Here is a 22,388-nt window from a genome sequence, read left to right as displayed (position 1 = left end):
CCCACTGCTTAAACTATTAAGGTATGACCAAAAGTCTCCCCAAATATTATCTCCACTCCCAACTCTTTTCTGTGATTCATAAATGCTTGTACAACATAAGTGCGTGTTTCAATAGCTCTTTAAACTGATACGTAATTCATCATCTTCTCACTCTGTTACACCACACTACAGGAGCTACTTCTCCCAATTTTTTCCTGACACAAATAACACTTTAGCTCTTGGGTCACTGACTCTTTATTCACTTTCATATTCTCTCATCTAGTCAGTCTCCCAGGCCAAATATGAAAAATTCCTCACATTTTTCTACATCAGCTGCCTGAGCCCAAACCATTATCTCTAACCTGCATTATTCCAAGTTTCTCCAACTGATGTCAGTCACTCCAGGCTTTCTTCATAGCAAACCATCCTCATCATTTAAACCAGTTACTTTCTAATACAAACTTGATCACATTAAACCCTTCTTAAAGTATTTGTTATTTCAATCTACGGGGCAGACTACTCTCGGCATGACAGATAAAACCTCCCATCTTGCCACTCCCTACCTGACATCAATATTGAACTATTTATATGAGCTGAACATATCTTTCCATTACTCTGCTTCTGTACATATCTTTCACTATACCCAAGATGTCTTCTTCATTCATTTCTCTTCCTGGAAAATGCTTATGTACCCTCAGTATCCTACTGAAATGTCACTTCATTGGCATGAACTATTCTTCTCATGTGCTCTCAAAGGACAATTTTATACCTACCTATCTATCTATCATCTATCTATCTATCTTTCTATATCTATCTATATCTATATCTATATCTATCTTTCTCTATCTATATATCTATATCTATCTATCTATATATTATATAATACCTATCTTGGTGATGTGGTTGCTATATGCTTTCTGTGCTAAACAGTGGATCACTTTTGTAACTTTGGCTTGAACAAATTAGGCAAGTGCAGTGACAGAATTTGTTAGCAGAGTACAAATTACCAAGGCTATACTGAGAAGTCAGAGAATTCCAGAGAAATCCAGTCTTATGGGCAAATGCAAATCAACAGTCTAGGAAGGACGAAAGAACATTCCAGTCAGGACAAACATGTACAAGAAGTCATGTTCAGTGTTCTATATTTGCTGGTGGTAAAGTTGAGTATATGTGTATGTAGGTTAAGGGAAATGAGAAAGAAAAAGGGAATTAAACTTGTTCCTTAAAAATAATTAAAAGATGTGTTGCTGAATTGAGCTAATCTGCAATGGTGGAAGATTTTGTTCAACTGTACTTAGCAATTCAAATAAAGAATATAGATCTTGATACAGATCTGGATTGAGATTTGTTGGCAGGCATGTCATAAGCACACAGGAACAAAAAAGATGATTTCAGTAATATAGTAGTTCAGATGACCAGTTCTTGGGTCCAGACTATGAATATAAAGGAACACAGTCTGTTTTCAAAGTCAGGTATATTAGGACTGAGAAATCGAAATCTTTATTTCCTAGATCTAATTGTATTTCTTAAGAATAATGTGCTAAGTACATTCCGGAGAGAGAGAGGATTAGAAAAGCAAAAATCCCCAAGATGTTTGTTGAAGTTCAAGTTTTGAGAGGTTACAACAGTTCTGGGAAATAAAGACAATATGTTGTTACAGGAAGGGGTGTTGTGGAATTTTGGGTCCCTGAAGTTTAGGAGAACAAGAAACTCTAAAAAACATATTCCATAAATATTTGTATAGGTCATAAACATAGATAGGAAATCATTCAGGGTGTCAGGACCTGGATAGAAAAAAAAAGCTAGGTGGGAAAGTCTTGGATGAATGAAAATAGTGAATAGGAGGTTGCCAATCGTAGAGATGAAACAGGTAGAAGAGGGCATAGTCAGATGCAAAGGTTTCATTGTAGTAGTAACTTTTATTTGAAGTTGAGGATGGTGAGAAACAACTCTTGGGAGAAAAAGATCATGTGCTACCTTCTGACCCTGTGGGATACACACGAGAACTAGGTTTTAGTTAATAGTGGATAAGACCTTTATGTGAACACTAAGGATACAGGGGATTTTGTTTTGCATGGAATAGGTGTGAGGGTCCCAAAGGCCCAGTGAAAAGGTCAGAGAGAGTGGCAGTGGTTCATTCAGAAAAGAAAAAACACAGAAAAGTGTAGGGTGCAAGTGTCAGGTAGAGAATAAATGACTTTGGCACTGATCCAAGAGTGGACTTAGCTGATTCAGTTAGAAAGGCCATAGTGAGAAGGGATTGTAGCATGGCCATTCCTCCTGGGGGATAATTTCTCTCTCTCTCTCTCTCTCTCTCTCTCTCTCTGACGAGCGCATGTGCTCTTACCAATAAAGAGCTAGCATAGTGCTGCTGATGAATGTAGGTTCTAGAGACAGACCTAAGTCAGAATTTCAACTTCATCACTTAGATTCTGTGACTTTGACAACTGTATAAAATTATTTCTGTAGATCTTGTTTATAGCAATTCTTGTTTTTTGTTTGATTTGCCAGAGGACATGTGCATTTGCTGGAAAAAGACAAAGAGAGAAGGAAAGTGAGAAATCACCCACCCTGGGGGATGGTCACTGCCGCATTCCTTCTCTCTCTCTCCCTCCTTTCAGGATTTTGGGCACTCACATACCAGCACCCAGTTTTTTTTCAAACCATTGGGTTCAGGATTTGAATCATGCATTAGTCATGTAGAATCCAGCCACCTTAACTATTATGCCCCAGGCTGGCCCAGCAATGGTTAGTGTGCTGAAGCCCAAGGATGAGTTGATTGGAGCTAGTTAGTGGAGGCCCATTTTATAACCTGCTATAGACTGAAGCCCTGAGAAATCAAAAGTCTGACTACAGATGTTGAAGGCAGTACCAAGAAAAGGTCCCTGGTAGAAATGGAGGCCAGTGTATTAAACTCAGAGTGTACTGAGGCCTCACTTCATTGAGGTCAGCGAAAGCAGAAATACTGAGAAATCAGAGCCCATTGGCCAGCACCGGCACAGGTGGCAGGGTATTCAGTGGCCTACTTAAGCAGGCTTCAAACTCATGTGGTCACATATGCGTGTGTGCCCAAGATCCCAAGAGAAGAATGGAGGAGAAAGGACTGCGGTGTGGCCAGCCCCCCTAGAGAGTGATTTCTTGTTTTCTGTCTCTGTCTCTCTTTCTCCAGGGAGCATATGTGCCCTATAGTAAAACTCTCTAAGAAAAAAGAAAGTAAGCAGCTATTCTGACTGGGGCAGAAGACTATTATTATTACACATACACAACATACCCATGTTTCTTATTTTTTTTTTAAAAAAAGAGATTTTTGCCATAAGGTGTGTGTGCTCACCAGAAAGACAGAGATAGAAAGCAAGAAATCACCCTCTAGGGGGATGGCTACACTGCAAACCCTTCTCCTTTCTCCTTGGGATTTTGGGCACACACACATATGCCCCAGTGCAAGTTTTTAAGCCACCAGGTCTGGGACTTGAACCATGGTCAACAACGTGGAAGTCCAATGATGAAACCATTACTCCACCTGCTAGCCACCCACATTTCTTTAAAACAGAGGATAAGAACCAAGATCTCGATGTACCTATCCAATCTGAAGAGTTAATAGCTATGAATACTATCACCTGGTCTCTGGAAATAACCCATGCCGACTGGAAAGTGAGACTAGCTTTGTGTTTATTTGCCCATCACTCGATTCCAAACCCTAGAGTCTGAGGTAGGCAGAGCAGTGAGACAGAATAAAGAATAAATGTGTCAGAAGAATATTATACATCCTTCAGAGCTGCATGATACAGCATTATCACTCCAAGTCTGTGGGCTGGAATCACAGTGGGAGAATTAAGTGTTTAAAACACAGGTTCAGGTTTTATCATTTCCTATAAAATCTTGGTACTAACATCAACTGATCCTCACACTTTCTCTAAAATTGGAGTAAAATTTTCCTCACACTGTTGATAAGGAATTAAATTATTATGTGCAAAGAGTTCAGCATATGTAAGTATTGCTAGAAAATATTCTTTTGGATTTAGCTCTTACTACAGGACACTGGCAAATCCAGATCTACTGGATGCCAGATTTGTTACCACTGCTCCAACACAAGTGTGTCATTTCTGAAGATTTACTAAACCCCCCTTTATCTGAAAAACAGATATTCTCATACTCGTCCTATAGGATAAAGATAGAAAATACCACTTACGTCTTATAATAAAAATATAAAGATTCACATCCAAAGACAGAAGAAACGTTGATCTAAAATTGTATCAGAGATGAGTTATATAGATAAGAGACCAGGATCAAGGACAGTATTCAAAAAAGTTTTTTTCATCTTTCCTTCACTGAAGGGCTACCTTCAGTGGACAGTATGCATTTAGTGTAAGTAATACATAAAGACTTAAGGTGTATGTCCTCTTCTTACACTGCAAATCTAACAAAGCTAGAGTGGTCCACAAGCAGGAACGCCTTAATTGATCTGAGTCTTCATCACAACAAAATAATGAGTATTTTGCTTCTTGTGCTGAACTTCAAATTTTTAAACTGTTAAACAGCTGCTGTTGGCTCCCTAGGAAATACTTTCCTTTCCTTTTCTCTCTCTCTCTCTATTTTTTTTCTTTTCTTTTCTTTTTTCTTTTTTTTTTAGGAAAGACAGGGAGAGTTTACCATGATGCTAAATCTCACAGGATGAAAGATGTTGATTGTTGAGTGTAGTGTAGATACAACAGAAAAAGGACACACCTGGCCGTGCTTATGTTCTTCCAGAAATCTTGTTACACTTAGGACTTGTCTTATTTTATAATCTGACTTGTTTCCTATTATTTGCCTCAGTAATCTATAAGAAATCACACACTTAGATTGTCCAACCCTAACAGAAAGGGAGAGCCAATCAGTGGCGCAGTGAGGGTGGCTGGGTCCTAACGAAGAACTGAACAGTTTGAGTCCTGAACCCAGGAACTTGAGATACATACCTGTGTGTCCCCCAAATCCCTGAGAGAATGTAGAAGGAACTGAAGCCTGGCCCTGGCATGGACATTTTCCTTAGGGGATGACTTCTCACTTTCTCTCTCTCACTCTCTCCAGCAAGTGCACATGCCCTAAAGCAAAAACTGAAAAAAAGAAAAACTGGAACACTTCTGTATTGGTATACTAGTACTGTGTATATTGTGTTAAGATTTACAATTTATGTAAATAGTGTGGTGGCAGATGAAAACAAAACTTGGATTAATTTTTCCACTTATTCTGCATACTATTTTGCATTTATTAGGGCCATGTGTTAAGATGGTTTGAGATTTATGAAGTAAATATATAAAACATAGAATGAATGAGAGGTCTTTCATCCACTTGGAAAGGTCAAACGTTTTTAAGCTAATTACAATTAAATTATATCTACTCAATAACAAGTTATTTATACAGTCTAATCTTTTTTATATATATATATTTTTTTTTTGGGGGGGAGAGGTTTTTGCTACAGGGCGCGTGCGCTCGCCAGACAGACAGAGACATAGAGACAGAAAGCGAGAAATCACCCCCCGGGGGGATGGTCACGCTGCAATCCCTTCTCCTCCTTTCTCCTCTCGGGATCTTGGACACGCACGCACACACGCCCGGCATGAGTTTTAAGCCACCAGGTCCAGGACGCGAACCGCGGTCAACTACGTGGGAGTCCAGCGGCATAGCCATTACTCTAACTGCTGGTTCCCTATACAGTCTAATCTTAATTGTGAAGTTTCAAAATTTTTTCAATGGTAAAAGAATTTATAAAGGGTACTTTGTTTTAGATTATTTTGACTTCACATTGAAGTTTCAGATTTTAAATGTCTATATTCAAGTGTTGATTCTCAGACTTCTTAAGCCAAAACAGCAGCCTAAACATTCCTGGGTGGCCTTGAAGAGTAGCCTAAAATAGCCCTAAATGTATAGTAGATGAAATGGCTTCAAAATTTCCTTTTAATCTTAGCACACAAGATTTTGTTTTGCTTTCTCCTAACGTATGTTTGGTTTAATGAGAAAAAGTTTAATCATAAAAAAGATATTCCAAAAACATCCAGGTTTGTTCTATCACTTTGTCTAATCCTTTGAGAAGCATGATTATACGGTTTAAACTGTCAACTCCTTATTGAGTAAGGGTTTACTTTTTCATACTGTTCAACAAAATTCTTTTCAAATTCTTCTTGTATTTTTAAAAAGAGTATCAAATTTTGTTTGCAGTTCTTAGATGTTTTAAGTAAATATTTTTATTTACATGTTGTTTTAGAATTAGCAGAAAATAAAATCAATTCAAAAGGGATACATGACTGAACATGACAAACTCACCCTTCTTATCAACCTAAATTGGTCTTATGTCCATTTGATCAATAGTTAAATATCAACTGGTCTTCAGGTCCAAATGCCTTATCATGGTCCATAATCTGATTTCTTTCTTTCTAAACACATATTTCTCTATTTGCTTCTTTAACTAGCCATGATAAATTTCAGTTTCTCCAGGAAGCCATAATCTTTTTTATTCCCCTCAAAGTTATAGGGCTTTATTGCAAATGGAGTTGACTGCTGGAGAGACCCCTCTCCAATCTTTCTTCTGAACCTCTTCCCTCCCTTCATATCCCTCTGCAGTAAAGGTCAGGAGACCATTATTGGAAGAAGAATCAGGGGAGAGGAAAAGAGGCAATACTTCCCCCAAAGTCCTCTGCATCAACCCCTACGTCAGTCCTTCTCGCTCTAGTTGTGAAACTTCTGATGAAAGAGGTTAGGGCTGGTTGATCTTTCCCCTGAAAGACCCAGGGCTACTTTTTAAAATTTTATTTATTTAAACAAGCTGTTGTCTGCCACACTTGCATCCCTCACCCACCCCTCCAGCCCAGGTAACTCTTAAATATAGCTCCAAGAATCTTTTTCCTAACCACTAAAGTTTAACCATACCATACCAGCCCCCAGTACTTTCTCCATAAAATGTATCAAAACTATATAAATGCTTGTTTACTTATCTCACACCCAAATCAATGCATCATGAGAGGAAGCAATTGTATTTTAGGTGTTGTTTCACCCACAGCATCTCGGTTGGCAAATGAGTAGAAGACTTTCAAGACATTAAGTTAAATGTTAGCAAATAAAGTCTCAAATCAACTTTTAAAATGATGGTTTATGTTTCAAGTTGGTAGAAATACTTATTTTTAGGAGCTATTTCATTTGAAAGCATAATACTGGATGTTTTACACTAACACAATTTTTAAAACTGCACTCTATCTCTTCTGGTGCTGCTCTCCTGCAGTTAATTTTACAGATAGATACAAATAATTAAATTCAATTATTACATAAAACAAACAGAAATGGACAGTCAAGGTAATAAATCAATCATAACTCTGTATGCTGTTATTTGGTGTGATGTAGAGAGAAAAAAGCATAGCAGTTGAGATTAAAAAGTATCTCCATTTGCTCAGAGAAACTGTTATAAGCATTTTACCTTAAAATCAATCCAAAGGTAATTTCTATACCACTAGACATTTCAAATTATGTATTTCTGTATCATCTATTTTATAATTATCTTATTTGAAACTAAAAATAACCACATAAGGCAGAAAGGACATGACTATCAGCAGCTCCATTTTAGAGATGAGAAAATGGGCTCACATACCTGAAGTGCCTTGCTCAAACTACCATGCCAGTATACGAAAACATGGCCAACTTCAGATCCTGTTTTTCAGATGTCCAATGCTACATTATTTTGCTATATACCATTATGTGAATTAGACTAACAGCACCTTGGAAAGTTCTATTATAACACAGCATAAGCATTTCCAAATTGTCATGCTATGCAAAAATCATACAAAAAAAATCTTATAGGACTTACAGGGGAAAAGGTAAGGTTAGGGGCACAAAATCCAAAATCAGTGACAATATGTAAATTTAAAAAAATGGCAGTATATTTTTGCTTATGTTAAATGGTTATTAAATACATAAACACTACTATATATTGACCCTTTATCTTGAAAAATATCTGGGGGCAGCAGGTGGCATGGCAGTTATGGTGGCTGGATTCCCGCATGGTTGACAGTGGTTTGAGTATGAGCCTAGTGGCTTGAAACTCATGCTGGTGTGTGTGTGTGTGTGTGTGTGTGTGTGTGTGTGTGTGCGCGCCTAAAATCCTGAGAGGAGAATGGAAAGGGATTATGGTGTGGCCAGATTTCTCACTTTCCCTGTCTTGGTCTCTCTCCTTTCTGGCTAATGCATACACCCTATGGCAAAAACCTAAAAACAGAAAAAGATCTTGTTTGCTTGAGAAAGGTGTTAGAAAATTTAGTTTGTGAATTATTAAGTGTTAGGAGGAAGGTTAACTGAAATTGGAGGGGAAGTTAACTCCAGATGTGGATGAGTGATTCATACCTGGAGAACTGAGGAGGCTGACAGCTGTCTCAGAGATGTGTATCTATGCGTCTGTATATTCCTATAGAGCCCAGCTCAGCTGGGTGCAGGTCCCTGCTTTTACCTAATATTTCTCAGTATGAGAATCACATGTAATGAAATTCACATTCTGCTGAAGTCACTCCCTCATATAAAATATATTGGAACGAATTTGTTTTCTCAATGTTACAGAAAAACTGACAGTATTGTGTTTTTAATTATCACAGTGTTTTGTACAATGCATACAAGTGTCCCATAAACATCTTCTGAATACTTAAAGAGGTCAAAATTGGTCTTTCGAGGGAAAAAAACCTTCCATAAATGGAATGCCCCAAATCCCTCCTCCCCCAAGACAGGGGAAAAGCAAAGCTATCAGTGAACTAGAACTGTATTTCACATAATCCTTGTAACTGAACATATGAAATAGGTACTTCCATTTTACAGATGAGAAAATATAGGCTTTTAAGTCTTAAAGCTACTAGTTTTCAGATGTCCAATGCTACATTTTGTTATAGATTGTTATTTTTATTTTATATTTTATTTATTCAGTATAATACACTGGAGGACTGGACTGGAAATCTAGGGACTTGTATTCTAATTATAGGAAACTCACTATAAGTATATTGCTAACCTGTCATTTGACCTTTCCAGAACTGCTTATTAGAGAGATCAGGAGCTAGATAACCAGAGTCCATTTCCAATTATTAACTGTTCTCCAATTATTCCTGTTACAATACTTCTTTAGAGTAACTTTAACTTAAAATTACCAATGAAATACAATTTTTCACATTTAAGGGACTCTTTGAAACTGATTTTTACAGAACTGAGAAAAGCGTATTCTAGTGTGATTCTCAAACTTGTATATTCAAACGGCTAACCCACAAACCTTGTCAAAATATAGATTCAGCATATCAGAGATGGGATCAGAGATTGAGTCTCTAATAAGGTCCCAGGTGATATTGCACTGGTCTGGTGACAACATTTTTAGTAGCAAGACTCTAGGATTTGAAGATAGGTAATGTTGACAAGCTAGGCTAGCCCAGATATTACTAGGGAATGGCAACTATGACCAAGAATAAAATGCTAGAAATAAAATAGGCCAACATTCATGATAAAATATGTCTGGGGTTTGCATTAATGTGAGAGAATAGGTGGAGGAAACAAGTTTAAGTTAACACGTGTAATGGGGGATTTACTATATATGTATTTTTTTTAATGTTTGAAGTTTCTCATGACAGAGTTAAACTTCCTTGACTCAAAAATCCTACACAACACTAACATCTTAAGAAGAGAGATGCCAAATAATCTTCACTGAAATGAAAGTGAGGAGGAACAAAGGATGAAAAGGGAGTTGAGAGAAAGGTGGTTTTAATGTGAAGCTATTGGGCTGTCAGAAAAGGCATGCTTAACTTTTTGGTTTTCTATGCATAAATGTGTTCTGACTTTTTTGACAACACAATAGAAAGGGTGTGTTTGTATTTAACAATCTTACACAAATTTCCTGTTTTAAAAGCTAAAGCTAGCTCTTTTTCACACTTTTAAGAATGTGAAACTCAAGACAATTCAGTATTTATTGAAAAGGATTTTAAAACCTTAATAAATTGGTTAAATGTCATGAGATTTGATAAAAGATCAAATATCATAGTCTTGACAACTTACAAATTATGTGGTGGGTGACAAAATTGTACTATTTTAATCTATTTACCAGTAGTAGTATAGTGTTTACAGCATTTTTATAATTAGGTAGAAATGAAATGGAGGTTACAGAACATAGGACAAATGCCCCTTGAAAAGTAACCATTGAATAAAACAGTAAATTTAAAGTAATGAATAACTGATGAAAGAATGAGGTAGGAACTAAGCTCAGAAAGAGGTAAATATGGAATTTCAGTTCAATTGGTAATGCTTTAAGTCATAAACAAGATATAAAATATGAAGAATGTTGGGTGGTGATAGTGGTAAATATAGAGCTGTTCTTTTTGTGTGTGCTTTTTCTATGCCTTTGAACACTTTTATCCTTAATGGGAATAACCTGATACTTCACTTCAAAATTTATACTTTTATTTATAAAACTAAAAATAAAAAACACAGACTAACTATAAATCTGAGGGCCAGCAAGTGGTTCAGAGGTTATGGCAACTGGATCCCACATGGCCGACTGCAGTTTGAGTCCTAAACTTGGTGAATGGAAAATCATGCCCCAAATCTCAAGAATGGAGAAGGGATTGTGATATGGCCATCTTCCCTGAGGGGTTATTTCTCACTTTCTCTAGCTCTCTCTTTCTCTCTCTCTGGCAAGTGCACACACCCAGTGGAAAAACTAAAAAATAAATTAAAAAACTATAAATTTATGATAGTCAGTGAACATATTTCAATATTGTAGCTTAAATTTAAGACTTTCTGATGAACTCTGAATTTTCTAGAACCAGTATTTAGGTCAAATAGAAGACTGTGTATACTATTTATACTCAATTTCATTATATAATGTTTACTCTTCTGAGTGAAAGTTTACATATTTATGCTTCATTTTAATATATTGAGGTAGAATGGAAATCTTAAAAGTCCAGAGCTACTCACAAGAACATGTCTTTTCTTCTCAGCCTTGAAAGCCTTTAGTGTTAGATTACCTCCAAGTTTCATAGCAATTTTTAAAGTCTTACATATAAAAAACTCACTTTTAAGTGTAGTCTTACTTTTAGGTGAAGATACATATTATATCTGTATCTATGTTTTATTACTAAGCTATAAAACAATTCAAACAGAAATATAAATCCAAAGGTCTCCACGCACTTGGCTTTGGTATGCATTATATAAGTGTTTGGCATGAGGGGAGGACTTTAAAAAGTTCACAGAAAAATGAAATCCAGGTACAAATTTATTTTGGTGCATAAAAATTGATACCTATGCATCATTCCTGTGTTTTCCATTAACTTTTTAAAAAAGTTTATTTCTACCACAAGAGCAAGAGCACCCAATGTGTCATAATCTATCCCCAATCTCAGCTGGCCTAGATCATGGGCAAAATTCTGGTGTTCTCAGTTAAGTCTGAACACAAAATTCAGGACCATCCCTGAGTCCAGCTGTGCTACCAGTGTGCCACTCAACACCTGACCCTCTATGAAACATTTTGAAGACCCCTCCTATTTTTACTTTATCAGAGTAACAATTGAGTTATTTTTATGTATTTTGAGAGAGATTTTTGCTATACGGCATGAGCTCCAGGGAGAGAGAGAGAGACAGAAAGTGAGAAATCCCCCCCTACCCCGGAGGGATAGCCACACGGCAGTCGCCTCTCCTCCATTTTCCTCTCGGGATTTGGGGCATGCACACGCACCCGGCATGATTTTTAAGCTGCCAGGTCCAGGACTCAAACCATGGAAAGACTACGTGGGAGTCCAGCAACCTACTTACAATGGGCAATCTGCCAGTCTGGAACTCTAGCATTTAAACTTTTTTACATACTAAGCAGTTCACCACTACATAGCCTTCCTGAACTAGGTACCCTATTTGAGCTTCACATTAATCTTCTGAGGTGACTGAAGCAGTATTTATTGCCTCCATTTTACAGATTAACACTAAAGTTTACAAGTGATTTGTCTTTTTCCTATAAACAATACGTAGGTCCAATCAGAATAACTTAAGTATATGATACAGTGACTACTATAATACAATGATTTGTTACCCCTCTTGGGTAAGCAAGGGCTTTCTTATCTGCTTTCAAAGGGTAAAACAGGTTTCTAGTATTAAATATAAACTGAACTTCTCTCTTAAGAAGGTGCTATAAGGGACCAGCAGATGGTGTAAAGGTTTCATCACTGGAGTCCTATACAGTTGACCGTGGTTCAAGTCTGACTCGGTGGCTTAGAACTCACATCAGGAACATGTGTGCATGTCCAAAATCCTGAAAGGAGAATGGAGAAGGGATTGTAGTATGGCTATCTCCCTGAGAGGTGATTTCTTGCTATCTCTCTCTTGCACGCATGAGTCCATTTGCCATACAGCAAAAATCTTTTTAAAAAGGTACTTTAAAACTCACCTCCAAGGCCAGCAGATGCATGGTGTTTAAGATATTGGACTCCGGGACCAGCAGTTAGCTAGTAATGGCTATGTCACTGGACTCCCATGTAGTCGACTGCAGTTCGAGCCCCGGACCGGGCGTGTGTGTGTGCGTGCCCAAGATCCCGAGAATGGAGAAGGCATTGCAGCATGGCCACCCCCCTGGGGAGTGATTGCTTGCTGTCTCTCTCTTTCTGGCAAGCGCATGCGCCCTATATCAAAAGCCTCTCTCCCACTCCGCCCCCAAAAAAGACATTGGACTCCTACATGGCTGACCATGGTTAGAGTACTGAACCTGGTGGCTGGAAAACCACGCCCAATACATGCATGTGTGTACCATGCAAAATCCCATGAGAATGGAGAAGGGATTGTATGTGGAATGGCAATTCCCCCCCCGGGGGAGGGGGTGATTTCTCACTTTTCCTCTCTGTCTCTGGCAAGTACATGTGCCCTATAGCAAAAATCTAAAAACAAAAAAATTCACTTTCCAAATAAATCTTAGTGTTAAAAAAAAAATCACTTTTACACTGTTACAAGAAAAAGTTATTTTTAGGCAGTGATGTCCTCTATATATTAACAAAGTCAGCTAGTCTTAAGACTATTTCACTGTTAGCTAGTTCACTGTACATAAGATTCTGAGAGGAAATGAGGGAGCAAGATGGCAGCCCATGGGGTCTTCATGACATGATCCCACCCATCTCAGCCAAATAGATTATTGGCATCTGCATACCTGGCATGCTCAGAGAGGTCCCAGTATGTAAATCCAGGACTTTTCCCTCTGTGCGTACAGCTGTGTTAATGCTGTGCCACCATCTGGTCCCTAACATTTAACAAACAATTTACTATGTGTCAAAGCCCGGGCAATTTTAAGTAAAATGTATTGAATTTAGCCTATTAAAAAATGTCAAAATCCCCACACATCACTGACTTGGTACTTTGGAAGGAAGGCTATACTGCAGCATAATGTAAACTACTGCAGAATTTTGCCACATCCTTAGGCAGAAAGAACTTCGGTTTCGGATCCCTCCACAGTTCAGTAATTAAAGCAAAACCAACTCCCACACAGTGCTTAGGACTTTTTTTCTTTCAAGTCGATCCCAACTACAAAGAACTACCTGAATAGAGGCCAGAACCTGCTTTTAGCTATTCTAACTGCCACTATACTGAAAAAAAAAACTCACCTAAAAATGCTTTGATCAATTACAATTTATAACTATGGCATTTTTTAACAGACTTTTGACACATTTGATGTTTCTATAATGCTTCTGTACACCACCATTTTAAAAAGAAAACCATAGGTGATCACCTCACTCCCAAATCACCCACAAACTGCTGACTCTAATGCAAACATTTTTTTAACCTTTTTTTTTGTTAGAGGTGATTAAATTAGTCTATTAAGTAGAGTACATTTAAACACCTTATTCTCCTTCTTTTATTTATTAACCTAATGTTTAAATTCTGCAAAATTGGACAGTATGTTATAATACAACAAATTCAAGGAAGATGTATACTCTAAAAAGTTATTTGACCTCAATATTCCTGTTTATAAAAAGTGACCGATATTGTGAATGTAAATAGCACCCTATTCAGAACCTAAGTTTTAAATGCAAGTAGAAACATCTTCAGTTTTTAAAGGTAAATTACCCTTAAGTTTTAAAATATCTGATGTTTATCTTCCTCCCCAACCAAGACAAAAAAAAAAGTTATGCTTTCTTTCCAATGACACCAAATACCCGTTTGTTAGAACTCACGAGATAGTCTAAGATTAGTAAGTAGGAAATCTTTAGCAGACACAAAAGATGAAAGATGAAACTGCAGCAAGAGAGCATGGCAAATCCAAAAGATCTATTAGTGCATAAATCTACTAGGAAAAAAAATAAAAAACAACAGTAACAAAAGAGAAAGAAAGAATTAACGAGCTACAATAATAGTTATGTCTTAAAAGCAGTAGATTATAACAGGGTGGGAAATGTTTAATATGTGTCCTCCTGAAAAGCGTTTACTATCTTTTAAATTAAAAAAAAAAAACAGCTAATATTTTAACAGCATCTAGATTTATTTATGGTATAAAGCCATAGACTTAGTATTATTACTCCTTTCCCACCCTGGCAGAGAATAAACATGAATTCAGAAGCACAGTGAAGTGAAAACAAAGAAGAGGAGAGAAAAGGCAGCAGAGAAAGACAGAAAAGGTGAATACAGAGCTACAGAAGTGTTTATTGAGCATGCTACAGAGGTAAGCAGAGTACACACAAAATGAAATTAAACAACCATCAAACCTCCCACTTTGTTAGAAAATTAATTTTTAATTGTGCCGCTTTCAAACTATACTGAATTTTACATTTCTAAAGATGTAAAAACTCAACTAATAGAAAATATACATGACCATTCTGTCTACATAGATAACAGAATCTATGAATCTTGAAACTAAGTACATCAATTTCAAAAAGTATTGGTCATTTAAACAGAATCAACAATTCAGATTGACAAGAACTGTTCAAATTAATTTGACCTGTAGATTCTGAGCCATGTTTTTATTAAAGTCAGATCTATTCCTAAATACAAAATATTTTGAAGATTTATTAAAACTGAATATTACAATGCAAGGTAAATTAAGACTAAAGGCACATAAACTTTGGTCCCACCTGGTTGTCAGTTTAAGAAAACTGCCACAAAATTAATCTTCCTGCAAGTTTTTGCAGTACACTTTCTTTACCTTTGAAAAATACATGCACCAGTTCCGGAACTAGCTAGACCAGTCTGCACATGCTCAGAAATCCACAACCATATTCCAAATCTTAATTACAAACTAAGGATGGCAATATATATTTAAATGCACGTAAGTCATGTCAACTTCAAAAACATCTACGAAAAATATTCAGCCACAAACAAGACATTACTTAGTGCTGACATTTATATGATACGTCCCACAAGAGTGTGTACAAAAAGGTTAAGATTCCACAATGCTTTCCACATAGGGCTCAAACTTACAGAAATCACTTTGTTGTCTTAAGAAATTAATACTCTGCATCTTGTTAATTTTAACTAATGCCTACATTCATAACTGAATCTAGACCAGAATTGTGAGATACAAAAGGCCAATGTTTTTTAAAGCAATATAGCCTAAAGTAGTAACAACTAAAAATGCTGCTCTATTCTTTCAATACCATGTATCTTATTTGGTTATTAGAAAGAAATGTGATAAGCCAATAATTCAAAATAAGTTCCAAGCAGGAGAAAAAAAACTTAACCTTTTGACACACCCCTGCCTAAACATATTTTAATTCCCATATAACAATGTGCCCTAGACAACCAATTCCTTTTTTCTAGTAAATGCACAATAGCAACACTAGTTTTCCTTTTTAAGGCACGTATGTCAACTAAGTTGAAAAAAAAGAAAGCAAAATTTAACTGAAATTTTAAACAGACAATAAAAATGGCTTTCCCTATAGAACAGATGAAATATAGCAGTTAGTAACTCTGCCTTTACATATGCCATTTCGTTCTGTAACCAAGGAATGATAACAGCATGAAAAAAACAAACAAACAAACAAAAAAAAAATCAAACTCTGGTCCCCACTTTTCTGAACAGTCAATAGGTGATGACACTGAACATTGTGATTCACCCCCAATTTTCATCTCCCCCTGTTTAAATTGTCGACTTGGAGAAAGATACTCTCAGATGATGATTTTCACCGAGGTTGTAATTATGAAGATCAATCAAGGCCTGAATAGCTTCTTCCACTGTTGCCATTTGAAGAAGAGCCATTTTGTGATCTCTTCTGAAACAAAATTATGAAATTAGATACTTCATAAAAATGAGGAAGGGCTTTAAATATTTGAATTTTGCTCATTCTAAAATAAAAATTTCTTGGGCCAGGAGGTGGCACTGTGGTTAAGGTGCTGGAATTCCCAGATGCCTGACTGCAGTTCGAGTCCCTGACCTGGTGGCTTGCTTTCTCATTCTCTCCAACACCTCCTGACCTCTTTCTATGGCGAGTCTTGAAAATAAATAAATACATAAAATAATAAATAAAAATAATACTTAAAAAAATACAAAATAAAATTTTCTATAAACAAAAATAATAAAAACGACTAGGAAAAAAATTCCTCTATCGAGTCACCATTTTTTTTTTTAATTTGCTATAGAGAGCATGCATTCACGAAGAGAAAGCGAGAAAGTACGCCCCAGGGGGATAGTTCATGCTACCATCCCTTCTTCTCTCAGGAATCTGAGCACGCATATACACATGCACAAGCACAGTCCTCCGTGCCAGCCTCCAGGTCCTGAACAGAACAATGCAGCTGGCCACAGGGATCCAGCCATGCTAACAGCTACACCACAGGCTGGCCCTCAAGTGACTAATTAAAAGACAAGGAAGCTTGCTTACTGAAAAAACTTAAATGCTTTCACAGTGCCCCCAGTGTTAGCAAACAGAGTTCGTAGATCTTCTTCTGCAACTGAAGGACTGGGAAAGTTGGACAGGGGAGAAAAAGAGAAAGGATTAATAAATTTTATGTTTTTTTTTTTTTTAAATAAAAATGTTTATCCTTCATAAATTTCAGCTTAAATACTTACGGAATATTAGATAGGTGGAGAGTTGCAGAAGGAGGAAAAATGTTTTGAAAATTTTTGGATCCAGGTTTCTTAAAACGATGCAATGGGGAATTACCAAAATCTTTTGTTAGCCCTTGATCATCAAGTCCCTCTCGAGGTAGTTGTACTGTCTGATGTTTAGACAGAGTAACACGAATAATTTTTCCATACATTTTCTGCCCATTAAGATGGTTCATGGCTATAAAAAGAAAAACAAATTTCTGTTAAAAAACAATATCAAAGTTCCAGATGAAAGTAATTCTTACTTTAAAATAATTAACAAATCCAGGGGCTGGCAGGTGACGTGGAGGCTAAGGCACTGGACTCCCACATGGCTGACCATGGTTCAAGTCCTAGACCTGGCAGGTTGCTGTCTTACTTTCTCTCTCACTTTCTCTCTCTCTGGTCAAACTGAACATTGATAATAATAAATAAAATTTGTATATTCCACCCTAACTATCTTTCAGCTTTGTATCCTAATTACTAAGTCCTGTGATGGTCTTCCTCCTAATATTTTCTCAATTCTTCCACCTTTCACTGTTCCTTTTTATCTGGCTAACCTGGTGTCCTCATTTGTCTTCCTGGTGGATATTTCGCTACTCCTCTTCAATCCACTTCATATGAAATAGCTAGATAATCTTTGTACATTACAATCTGACGATCATTACGGGGCAAATTCTAAACTCATTCTCTAACATAGCTTATACCTTTCCTGGATTGACCTTTATGTTTCTTTCAGCCTCTTTGAACAGATTTTTATCAATAATATTCAATACCAGTCATTATGCTAGTTCTGGGAATAAAGTAGTAAGGAAAAAATCATCTCAGTTCTCATGGAACTTGATATCTTAGTACACTACTCCTTATGCTTTCTGCTCCAGTTATACAAACAAATAGTATAATGAAACTAAGCACTCATTTTTTCTGACTTTTATTCTTGTATACATAATACTCTCTCTTTAATAAAATAAAAAGCTTTGTCAAAAATTATATACACAATGATTAAACAAAATAAAACAGAATAAAAGTCCCTGGATACTAATATTAAATAAAGTTTTAAATGAGAATCTTATACTTTGAAGTCCACTGTTCCAACAAACATAGCAATAAATGGATGAAGCAATGAAAAAGAAGGAAAAGGTCAATGCCATGTAGGGGAAATGTTATTTTTGGTTAAGTATAATTTTTAACTTCCCTAACACATCGTTGAAGGTATTAATGAATAAAAATTGAAAGCACAGTAAGAAATTTTAAGTACAGAGGTTTATATAATGTGAAAATGAAGCTATAATCAATAGTTCTCCCCTTTGTAAGTAAAAATATAATCATGCTTATTTTCCTCAATCTGTAGAGACATTTAACTATTTTATTAGTATTTTCAGAGGCCTCAGCTCTTGGCTTTGTTTCTCAACTGTTTACACCTTGATTTCTAGTCTCATCATTAGTATCTTCTTTCCTTGAGTTTATATTGTGATTTTTAAAGTTAAAACTTTCTATCAAAACATCACTTTTATTGTACCACACTCAACTAATGTTATATAATACTTCATTATCATTTAATTCTAAGTATTTATAACTTACCTTTAAATAGCTTCTTTGACCCATGAGATATTGAAATTTTGAACTCCCAAACACAAGAAATTTGAAATGTATCTTTTTTTATTAAATCTAACTTCACTGTGCAATAGAGAATGAGATCTGTATGATACTTTTTGAAATTAACTGACGTTTCCTTCATAGTTTAATGTATGATTGATTTTTGAAAATGTTCTCTATGTGCTTAAAAAGATGTGTTGATTACATAACTATTGGAAGCATAATTCTGTTAAAGGAACTGTTATATCATCTGTATTTTTATTGAATTTTTCTGGGGGGCCTATTTGACATAATTTAGAAAATTTGGTTGAAACCCACCGCTCTAATGGATGTGCTCAATTCTACCTATTGTTCTATGTATTTCTGATTTATATATTTGAAGGCTAAATTCACTAAGCATACATACTCATAAAACTGTTGTACCTTTCTGGTAAAGAAAACCTTTTATCAGTACTTTGTCTTTAATTATTAAAGGCGTGTAAGATTTCTTTTGCTTTCTACTTGCTCAAATATATCCTTTATTTTCAGTCTTCTTAAATCCTTGTGCTTTATGTCTCTTCTAAAGAGAATACAGTTTTAAAAATCAACTCTAACAATCTTGTAACTGATTTTATTTCTTTACATTTGTTATTATAATTGATATATCAGGACTTCATCTTATCGTAATTTTTAAATTATTTTTGTCTATGTCATTTGTTATTTTCTTTTCCTTCCTGTTTTCTTTTTAATAGGAATAATCACTCATATATAAAGAATGATTTTTTTTTTTCATTTCAAGGAGATGGACCCCCTTCCTCCCCCCATGCAGCATGGTCATGCTAGAATCCTTTTCCTCCACTTCATTAGGAATTAGGTCACATACACATGACCAGTGTGTTTTTCAAGATGCTAGGGTCAGGATAAAAACCTCAGCTGAACATGTAGGATCCGGATCTCTACGCATAGCACTTAACCATTTCACTATGGGGCCATTCCTCCTTCCCTTGTTTGTTGAGGAAAAAAAGGTTTCTCGAGACCTTTTATAAGACAAGCAATGCCTTAAAGTGTGAATTAATAGTCCTAATTAGCCATGATCCAGGAAGTGAAAGCTAATACAGTATATATACATACTTTTGCTAAAATATCATAACACCAGAGTAATAATATAATTTCCATTCATTTTATAGCACACTTTGATAGATATAATTTTGTAAAGTAAAAGTCTGTTTTGAGTAAGAACTATGTAAGTGTACTTTTGAGATGACAGCTACATATTAAATAAAAACAGGGGTATTTTAAAAAGCAATTTCTGAAAACATGAATGGGAGGAAACCAGACAATTATTTTACTTTGAAGGAACTACTCTAGCACTTTTGTTACTCATTTTAATCTTTGGAGGTCAGTACACTATTTTTTACGAATGAGAATTTACAAATTATTGTTGAACTAGTCAATTAAAAACTACTGTATTAAGTAAACAAGCTCATTGTAGTAATTATCAAAGCAACATCTAATGCTTGCAAATTTTAAATTATGGTCTAACACAATTTAAAATGGCCAGTACGACTTGCATCAATCGGATTCACATTTAAACATTACTGACTGTATCTTTTAATTTTCCTGTTTATTTCTTCTCTTGCTACTTCTTAAGCATAAAGACATCTGCCTATAATGCTTCATCTATTTCCAAATACAGTTTTATGAAAACCAAAAAGAATGTGAAGAGATCCCAGAGACAAAAGCATATTAAAATTTTTGGTCTTATTTTTCTCAAGAGTACATCCTAGTTTTAGGTGGCATTTGAATGAGTTGTGTATATGTATGTGTTTGTGTGTTTGATAAACATTGATGGTATATGTATTTTTATAGCCATATACTTTGAAAAAGCATAATTTACCCTGGCAACAATAATGATAAATTATTTACCATTTGATATAGTGTCAAAATTTATAAATATCTTATAAAAGATAATATCTTATAAAAATGGAAATAAACAATTTATAAATAATAATGTAATGAACTAAATTGTGCCCCCCTTTTATATGTTAATGTTTTAACCCCCTATGTCCTCCTATGTAACTCATTTAAAGATAGGATCTTTAAGAAGGTAATTAGAGTTAAATGAAGTTTAATTAAGGGTAGAAGGGTGAAACTTTAATTGAACAGAAAATTGGTGTCCTTAAAATAAGGAAGAGATCTTTCTCACTGTGCTTACACAGTGAAAAGCCCATGTCAGGAAATAGGGAGAAATGGCTAGAGAGCCCTCACCAGAAACCGAACTGGTTGTCATTCTAATCTGAGATCATTAGCCTCCAGAATGTTGACAAAAGGATATTTCTGCTTGTAAAAATTAAAGTTCTGGTATAAAATATGTTTTTCAAATACTTATGATGTATATAATAAAACAGCAGCAATGACAACCCACACCAAAGTACAGAAATGCACCTATGGCTACATCAGTACTTTCATATTATCATTCAATTAGGTAAGTAATCCCATTTTAAAACTAGAGATGGACAATTTTATACCTTGTATGAGCTTTCAAGATCACTGCCAAAAAATCAAAGTTCAAGCTTACTGTTTAAAATTCAAATCTTTCTGATTCCTAAATCCATACAGATTATATGATAGACTGGTATTACTAAATATAGATTAGTACTAACATATTGTTCAATCCATGAGTCTAACACAACAGCAAAACTACACTAGACCTTACCTGAAAAATGGTTCATTTCAAAATTAACAGCTTGAATGTAATCAGAAGCATCACCATCCCAGAATGAACAGAATTGTAAAGCAGAAACAACCTGATATTTATAGCCAATCACAATGGCATATGCAGCTGTACTTCAGATGCATGTGATTTAACTTTGTTTATGAAGTCAAATGAGGTTCTTTTACTGCTGGGGGAAGGTTTTTTTTGTTTTTTGTTTTTTGGTTTTTTTTTGCTATAGGGTGCTATAGACAGACAGAGACAGAGAGATAGAAAGCGAGAAATTACCCCCCGGGGGGGGATGGCCAGGCTACAATCCCTTCTCCTCCATTCTCCTCTTGGGATCTTGGGCATGCACGCACATGTGCCCGGCGTGAGTTTAAGCCACCGGGTCTGGGACTCGAACCGCGGTCAACTACATGGGAGTCCAGCAACATAGCCATTTCACTAACTGCTGGTCCTATATGAGGTTCATTTTAATTAAAATCATTGATCACTTATCTAAGTAAAGATCTAAGTTGAACCTGCCTAAAGTACACGTTAAGATTCCCAAAAGGATTAATGATGCTTTTGGCACAGGCTTTTTTGTTTTATAACAACTTGCTATTTCTAGGTCAGGAGGTGGCACAGAGGTTAGGGTGCTAGACTCCTACATGGTCAACGGCTGTTTGAGCCCCAAACCCAGCAGCTTGAAAATCACACTGGGTGCCTGAGTATTTGCCCGAAATGCCAAGAGGAAGATAGAATGAAGAAACTGCAGCATAGCTATCCCCCCTCCCTCCTGGAGGGTGAATAACAACTTGCTATTTCTAGGTCAGGAGGTGGCACAGAGGTTAGGGTGCTAGACTCCTACATGGTCAACGGCTGTTTGAGCCCCAAACCCAGCAGCTTGAAAATCACACTGGGTGCCTGAGTATTTGCCCGAAATGCCAAGAGGAAGATAGAATGAAGAAACTGCAGCATAGCTATCCCCCCTCCCTCCTGGAGGGTGACTTCTCACTCCCCACTCCACCCCCCCACCCCGGTTTCTCGCTGGCAAGTGCACATGCCATATGGCAAAAAAAAAAAAAAAAACACACCTTGCTA

At 36.1% G+C, this 22,388-nt stretch overlaps 1 protein-coding gene across 4 annotated transcripts in view; it reads right to left on the bottom strand.

The window, feature by feature from the left end:
* Positions 1 to 15,124: 15,124 nt before the first annotated feature.
* PTBP2 (polypyrimidine tract binding protein 2) overlaps positions 15,125 to 22,388 on the bottom strand; it is a 66,709-nt gene continuing 59,445 nt past the window's right edge. For 2 of the 4 annotated variants that reach the window (XM_006169012.3, XM_014584378.2), the window contains exons 12-14: positions 16,997 to 17,213; positions 16,809 to 16,886; positions 15,125 to 16,199 (exon numbers count right to left, since the gene is read on the bottom strand). In XM_006169012.3, coding sequence (XP_006169074.2) covers positions 16,067 to 16,199; positions 16,809 to 16,886; positions 16,997 to 17,213 — 428 coding nt within the window. In that variant the 3' untranslated portion in view covers positions 15,125 to 16,066. The remainder of the gene's footprint in view (positions 16,200 to 16,808; positions 16,887 to 16,996; positions 17,214 to 22,388) is intronic. The other 2 variants (XM_014584377.2, XM_014584379.2) reach the window with 1 other exon arrangement.

The sequence above is a fragment of the Tupaia chinensis genome, unplaced genomic scaffold (genome assembly GCF_000334495.1).
Source record: "Tupaia chinensis unplaced genomic scaffold, TupChi_1.0 Scaffold146687_1, whole genome shotgun sequence".
Taxonomy (NCBI): domain Eukaryota; kingdom Metazoa; phylum Chordata; class Mammalia; order Scandentia; family Tupaiidae; genus Tupaia; species Tupaia belangeri.
This window is presented reverse-complemented; position numbering and strand designations above follow the sequence as displayed.